This window comes from Castanea sativa, chromosome 1 (genome assembly GCF_040712315.1).
Source record: "Castanea sativa cultivar Marrone di Chiusa Pesio chromosome 1, ASM4071231v1".
Lineage (NCBI taxonomy): Eukaryota > Viridiplantae > Streptophyta > Magnoliopsida > Fagales > Fagaceae > Castanea > Castanea sativa.
This window is the reverse complement of record NC_134013.1, coordinates 54,644,381-54,652,488: the sequence shown is the minus strand read 5'-3', so window position 1 is coordinate 54,652,488 and position 8,108 is coordinate 54,644,381. Positions and strand designations below refer to the sequence as shown.

At 32.9% G+C, this 8,108-nt stretch overlaps 1 protein-coding gene across 1 annotated transcript; it reads right to left on the bottom strand.

The window, feature by feature from the left end:
* Nucleotides 1-2,037: 2,037 nt before the first annotated feature.
* On the bottom strand, nt 2,038-3,938 carry LOC142640515 (protein ELF4-LIKE 4-like). The gene is made up of 2 exons (XM_075814650.1): nt 3,798-3,938; nt 2,038-2,675 (listed from the first exon to the last, which is right to left on the bottom strand). Exon 2 carries the CDS (start codon nt 2,633-2,635, stop codon nt 2,291-2,293), a length of 345 nt encoding a protein of 114 aa, XP_075670765.1. The 5' UTR covers nt 2,636-2,675; nt 3,798-3,938; the 3' UTR covers nt 2,038-2,290.
* Nucleotides 3,939-8,108: the final 4,170 nt, after the last annotated feature.

Sequence of the window (8,108 nt, the reverse complement as noted above, 5' to 3'; positions counted from 1 at the left end):
TATGTGTGTGTGTGCGCGCGCGTATGTGTATGTATGTATGTATGAAACTGTATCAATATTAGAAGTTTAGAACCAAGTGAAAGTATTTTGGGTAAACCATAGAATTATATTAAACTAGGAAAGTGTATTAGGCCAAAGCCTCACATAATACATGCCAACAACATCAAAATACAAAGGCAGATTAATGTCAGTAGATGGGCAATCGAAAGTCATAAAATCTTGATATTGTGTTGCTCCATTCCTTGGGAGCTTGTCAACAAATTAACTGGCTTCTCTAAAACAGTCGTTGACCTTCACTCTCAAGATACACTCCAATAGGTTCTTGCTATAAAAAATTAGTATAGAGTGAGACCATACTTACTAAACATCCATTTTACAACATCTCTGGCATCCAACTCAACTTCCACCGCTTACAAGTTCTTCTCAATGCACAATCTCAATCCATCTCTTCAAGCCCATAGTTTCACTTCTACAATATCAAGAATTTCTTTAACTTTGGTGAACTCCAGAATCCAAAAACCATTATAATCACGCATGATTCCTCCCTCTCTTGCCATATCCAGGTTTCCAAGCGTAGGTATTCAACTTATACCAATTATTTTTAGGCTTTCTCAACTTATTACCTTAACAAATTATAAAAAATACTACGAAAAAAGTTATGTCCGTAACAATGATTGTTTAATCTTTAGTAACCATCTTTTGCAACAACCAAATTTATTGTAAAAATAAATTCAGCAGGCAATACAACAATGTAATTTGAGAGAACACCCACAAATGCCATAAAGAGAGATCATGGTCTAAACTCTTAAAAAGTATAATATGGATGAGTGGCTTGATAGTACAGGGACCAATTTTGTGGATGAAAGTAATACGGCCTCACCCATCATTATTCAAAATCTAAATCAGAAACGAGCCATTTCCAGCAATCACTCATGTGGGCCATTCTCCAAAGATCAGGAAATTAGGTTGCCGAATGATGGGGTCCACAAAAAAAGACATGTACTCAATCAGAGAAAGAGAGAGGTGCTAAGGGGAATCATCAAGTTGAAGGTAGTCATAAAGGATATTTATTGCATAAAGAGAATAAAAAGGAGCTAGAAAAAAATTTTTGTATAAAGTAAAAAAGAAAAAGAACCTATGTAGAGGAAGAGATAAGCATGGAGAAGTTCAGTTCCATCTCCAAAAAGAACCTTTGGGTCCCTTTGTCATGTTGTTGGGGTCACTGTTTATACATATCTGTCTGTCTCTAGGAACTGTAGTGCTTTGTTTTAGACTAGCCATAGAATACTTTTATTTCCCTACCAATACCATCCCAGAGATTGTGATTGGTTGGAACAAAAATAAAATATTGGTCAAAAAGCTCATCATCTCTTATCTGAGATTCTGTTCCTGTGGTGGTGTGTGATTGGGAACTAAAAAGATTATCTAAAGCTGCTTTCCTTCAATTTTTTCAGAGCATCTTCACAGAGATGTATGCATGTTCACTTCTCCACATACAAATTTGAACAGAAAATCATGAACAGTGTGGCTTCTTTGGCAAAAAAAAAAAGAGCTTTGCTAACTAAGGTAGAGATCATGACTGAGAACAGTATCTGAATCCTCTCTACTTCAGTTCTCAGCTAAGGACTAAAAAGACACTTGCTAATTGGGAGGAGGTTCAAAAGGGGGATAAAGGGTATTATTATGGATGAGTCTTTGTCAAAAGTAGGTGATGATATTACAGGAAAAAGAGATGATACAGCAAATATATAAAGACCCATATTAGATTTCACCCTTTTTGACGAACAGAAAAAGTTAATAGAAGCCAAAAGCTCTTAAATCTTTTTAGATGAAAACAATAAATTGTACATGTGTTAAAAAAAAAAAAAAGTTTACACAAGTAACAGATTGTCTCTCTATTAAATCCCTGAGTTGAAAAAAAAAAAAAAAAAAATTGGGGAGGGGAAGAAGAAAGAAAAAGGTTGGAACCAAAAAAAAAAAAAAACAAAGAAAAGCTTTGTTACCCATTATCAAGAATAGGACCAGAACAAGAAAGTAGAAGGCATAAACATGCTTAATTTCTCTTTTTCAATTAGATCCACAGTTACATAGAGTTACAATGAGGCCAAGTAGAACTTCTGGAAAATTATTTTCTTTTTTCTCTTAAGAAATGTAAGAAGTAAGTGAAGAACTAGAGAAAGTTTACTGATACAGGAGAGTTACAGAATAATCTAATCATGGTCTACCACCTCAACACAAATTGTAAAATTCTTGTTTTCCACCATGCAAAAGAATTAAGAACAGCAATTCTCTATGCAGGCCTATTTCGCTTGTGGCCAGCTTTGCCATCTGATTTCAAAGCCCCACTAGAGTCCCCCTCAGAAGAAGCATCCATGGATTTGGTGAAGGAAGTGGAAAGATCTGCATAGAGGTCAACCACCCTCCTAATATTGTTGTTGAGCTCTCTGATCAGACCCACATTCCTGCTGAGGTTGTCAGGGATCTTGGATTCATGGTTCTGGTTTATCTCATTGATGAGCAGCCTATTCTGATCCAAGATTTTCTGGACTTGAACAAAGTTCTTCTGAAATGTCTGCAAGATCTTGCCATCAATCTGGGTGCCATTACCAAGTCCTGAATATGTGTCACCCTCCATTCTCTTTTACAGTCAAAATTCTATCAAATCAAAACCAGTCCTGCATCCACAAACAAAAAAAAGAAGAAGATGATGATGACGACCATAGAAGGAACAAAAGCTGAGACAGACTTTTATTAAGTAACTTAAAATTCATTTCTATAAATACCCATAATCATATCCTCTTACACAGTTACACAAAGTCACAAACTAAAAACCACAGACAAAACATGGGAAGGTTTGGAATTTTTTATACACATTATGTTGCACATAAGACAAGGTCTATGGTAGAAATCATGACCTCCAGGGTAGTGTTCTTTACAAAGGGATCAGATAACCAACTTGAATTATTATTATTATTGTTGTTATTATTATTATTATTATTATTTATGATGAGATGTGGAAAAAGCAGATCCCATTTCCATAAAAGGGAACCTTTTTTAATGTACTCAGAAAATACCCACCTAAAGCTCAGAGCCCCAAAGAAGAATCTCAAAGACCCAAAAAAAAAAAAATCCAGTCAATGATGCAGAGAAGATGAGGCCATGAAGGAGGTACTGCTGCACAGACAGCATTATTAATCTTTACAAGCAAAATTACAAAAACACAGAAAATAACATTCAAAAACCCCCATTATACAAAAAAAAAATCCAAAATGTTGAAAATGAAATAAAAGTTCTAAAAAAAAAACCATTTAATAATCCAATTGGGTATTACTTGAAATTCAGGAATACCAGAAAACAAGGACCAGAGTGGGAATTCAAACATTCAAACCGTACATGAAACCTTGCAGGTTCAGAAGCATAAATTCCAGAAGTAGTAAAACAATTATCCCCCACCAAAAAAAAAAAACCCATATTATAATGCTCACAAACGTTGAAAACAAAAAATTCCCACATCCACTAACACTGGGAAAGATCTTTAAACAAAAAAAAAATCATAATATATAATACGTACAGAATTCATGAATATCTTTACCAAAAGACTGAAAAAAAAAGCTGATAAGATCAATGCTTTTAGCAAAAGAAAATTAACCAACCAATCAATTCAGAAACTTGAAAGAATCCCGAATAAAAACAAAGAAAGTGACCCAAAAAAAAAATAAAGACTTTTTTTTTTCGTTTTTAATTCCAACATGCTTTCTAAAACTGTATTTAAAAAAATATATATTAATATTTCGTACCTTGAAAATCTGAAACATTATATTCTGGGAGAAGACACAGATTGAAAGAAGGAGACGAGGGATTCCCGAGGAGAAGTGAGACAAGATCGCCGATTCAATCGAATCTCCGGAACAAAAGCCCCTCTGAATTCTGAGAGAAAATAGAGATAGAGAGAGAGAGAGAGAGAGAGAGAGAGAGGTTTTAGAGAGAGAAAGAGAGAGTTTTAGAGAGAGAGAGAATATGTAGATTTGACAGTCACGCTCGGACCCCTCTGTGTCTAAATATTTTAGCTCTATTCTATAGTCTATATCCATCTGTTTATTTCGTAATTATTAATGTTTTTGGTTTTTTTTTTTGGTTTTAAACAATTGTTTTTGATTGATTCAGTGGGGGAACTGCTTGTGTCTTTTACTCAGATCCAAAGCATGACTTCTCAAGCTGTTTTGATGTCTAGGCACGTGGCATTTGATTTGTGATGTAGTTTACATCATGACCAAAGGGCCCCACTTTCCGGGATTTCTTGACAATGTTAAAATAAACTGTATGAAAAGGTTTCCTTCTCATCCACAATTTGCTTCTTTTGGATTTTTTTTGTGTTAATCTTTTATGTGAAAGCTTTGATCTTGCTGTCATAATGGGGGGAAGAATGACCTATTGTATATTAATTATGCTTACTTAAAATATGTACTTTCTTCACCCCAAAAAAAAAAAAAAAAACTATTTTCAAATGAGGAAGCCTTGAAACACAATAAAATTTCACTAACATTTTTATCAACATTTTTGTTTTTGGCTGTGGTGTGTTTCAATATAATTCTTTTTTTTTTTCATTTTGAATTTATTTTATTTATGTATAATAAAATTGTCTGGAGACGTTATAAAATAATTTCACAATATTTTCATAACACATTTGATGTATTCAAATTGTGGTCACGATGGTAGGTGGGAGAAAAGTTCACCCAATTTTAACAAATGGTTATTACACATTGAATAATTAAGATCACTTTTATCATGCTATATTTTAATTCTTACTTTGCCCTTGGATTGGCCTATTTGTTTATATAACTTAGACATAATTTCTTACGTGATTCATTAATTAAATACAATTATATTGTTGCATTGGCTAATAAATTATATGGTTAAATTTAATTTTCATTGAAATCATAGTATTGTTTTTGTTGTACTAGGCAGCACAACTATATAATTGAATTAATTAAGAAACTCAACATGTAGCACCTAACATATAGATCTTCCCTAATTTGCTTTTTTACTTATTTGTGAGTGAGTAACAGTACATTTACATGAAGTCGCTTATCATTGAATAAAATATTTGAAGTTCAAACTCCGCTTATACTATAAAATTAATTAGTATCTTAACTAGATGATAAAAAAATAAATAACACTCATAATGGAGCAAAGGTTATAAGTTGAAACTCTATCATATTTATTAAAAAATAAAAAATAAAAGCTAAATCAACGCCACACTTATTGATCTAAATATATCGAAATTTAATTAAATTTGTTGTTTATTTCAAAATTTATGTTTACAATCAACATTCTTTACAAATCTATGACTTTCGAAATTATTATTATTATTATTATTTTCTTAATCCTCAATATCTTCTAGATTATTAATTCTTATTTCTTTCATTTCTATGTCATTATGCTTGGTACAAGGTTTTTTTTCTTTTTTTCTTAGCACATCAATTATGTCAATTTCTGCATAAGTCAAAATTAAATGAGTAGAAATTTATTGTTATTTTGATGCCTATAGAATCAAAATATCAAGAATTCTCGCGAGGAATCTGTCATTAAGTAATTACTTTTTCGTGTTGATTAATTAAGGAACAACCATTTTATTATTTTTGGTACTACATATATATTACAATGCATTTTTTAAAGGCAAATATGGGAGGTGATAGAGGGGTTCGAACTCCAATGCCCAAACACCATAAACACATACTAGAAGTCTAGAACTATTATAAATCCCTCAAGCCCCCTTTTACATAATATTTCAATTCAAATAAAAATGGCCAATTGACCGGCCCATTCTCTCTTTATAGAATTCTTAAGGTAGATAAATTTTCGTCCTCTACTTTAAACTTTTATTTTTGTTTTGACTTAAGTATTTGTGCTTCAATTCCTTTTCAATACCATTTGTGGGGGTAAAAGCTATTGAATAAACGTTTGGATTTTGGGCCTGGTCGGTTGGTACCAGTCTGTTTTGATCAAGGTCTCTAGGCCCACAAGTCAATCCGCATTGTAGTAGTCCGAAGAGTTGTCCGAGGAGGAGTGTCTCCTCGGACAGGTCCAACAATGACCCTTGGACTTGCTAAGTGGGTTAGAGGCAGAACTCTGGAAGAACTGGTGGGTAAGAGGGTGATCCAAGCACCCTTTAGAAGCAGAGACATGTGATAAATATCTAAGGAAAAAACTGCTACCACCACATTAAAGGCCCTGCATCTACCTCTCTTGCCGCATTAATGGGGAAATGACCTTTGAACAGTAGGATTCAGCCTCCCTGCTATTATTTGAAGACTTCAAGAAGGTGCTGGATGAGACAAGCATCCAAGAGGAAGATTTGTATGACACGTGGATGAACTAGTGAAAAAAAAGTATATAAGGAAATGAGAGAGGAAAAAAAAAGGGCATCTGCACTTTCTGCTGAGAGAAAACAAGAACTAAGAATTGTAAACTTTGGCATAGAAAGATAATATATTTACAAATCGTCCTTGGCTTACATTCGAGGAGGTCTCTTTGTCATATTCGTTTACCATTTGCATAGATTGTGGCACTTTAGTCTGTTAGTCAAACTTCCAACTTCCCGAACCTAGATTTTAAATCCATACTCTACAAATTTTATTGTATAAGGCTTATTGGGCCCGAGCCCAACACTTGTTTTTGGGTCCGGGTATAATTGTGCACTTACACCATTCATGTTTTTTCCCCTTAAAAAGAGTTCCAATTAGCCTAATAAGTAAAGAGTACTTTTTTCTAATAAGATACATAGATTTGAATCTCACTTGCACAAAAAAAAAAAAAAAACATTGATGACTTTACTTGATGATAAAGAACAATAATCATAAAACAGATGTCATATGTTTCAAATCTTACAATACATAATAGAGTTCGAATTTGGTAATAATATGGTGTAAATTCATGTTTTACACAATTCAATTAGGGATTAGCACATCACATTTTTACTTAAAACTCAATTCATTCTACCACATTTAATAACATCTCAATAAACTCAAAATTTAGGTGGTTTTTTAAATGAGTGTTAGAATTGATTGAGTGTGGTTGTACTTTTTTTAAACATGTGATAAGATAATATGATATATTGAGATTGGAGGGTGTAAAACTTGAGTTTTACATCACATTCTTATAAAATTTAATCTCTATATAATGTGAGAGAGAGAGAGAGAGAGAGAGAGAGAGATGGTGTAATTTTAGGAGGGACAAAACCCTATCAAGTAGGGATTGAGATTTTTAAAAGTTTTGAGAATCCGTAACAATCATTACAATTATTACGTCAGTGATTAGATTTTGTTACATTATTAGCATGTAAAAACTATTTACTAGCATTATTTTTAGGATTTATTATCAAAGATATGGTAAAATCTAAATAACTCATTAACCAATTAATAATTAGGATTTAAAAAAAAATGTTAATGTCACTTTTTATTTTATTTATCTATTTATTTTAGAACTTAATAACTCATGTTGATTAAGTAGCATTACTTTCTCATATACTTATCAATGACACCACTTTAATAATAAAGCTTTCATCTACTACTCAAATATAATGAACAATACAGAAGTGATATATGATATATATGTCTGTAATCTGTATCATGTTTACTACATTTTAATTCTCACTTTTATTATGTTATGATCACAATATACCACTTCAACAATCATACCGATAAATTGTGAAAAAAACTTGTGCGAAAGAACGTGGACACAAATTTATCCTTTAAACTCATGAGAATATGAATTCAAAATAATGTGTACAAAATTGAAGCGGTTGGCAATATTATTTTTTTGGTTACGCACAAATGCTGACGTCCAATGAGGCTAAAATGGTCATGAAAATAGTATTGGCTTGGCCTGCTCCAAGTCCGCCCGCGGATCTTCGTTTTGGCCGAGAATGGGAAGTTAGTGCTCATAAATATCATATTATATATAAAATCTACCGAACAACTGTTTCTACCCAATAACATGCACACACGTGTCCAATGAGGCTCGGGAGATCTACAGCTTCGGGTCCGAGCCTATCCACATTCCCGAGCCCGCTGTGATTTTCCTCTGCTCCCTTCCCTGCAATTCTTTTT

What these genes read in the sequence shown, in the direction of transcription:
- LOC142640515 (XM_075814650.1), bottom strand. Translation starts at nt 2,635, where the DNA reads ATGGAGGGTGACACATATTCAGGACTTGGTAATGGCACCCAGATTGAT.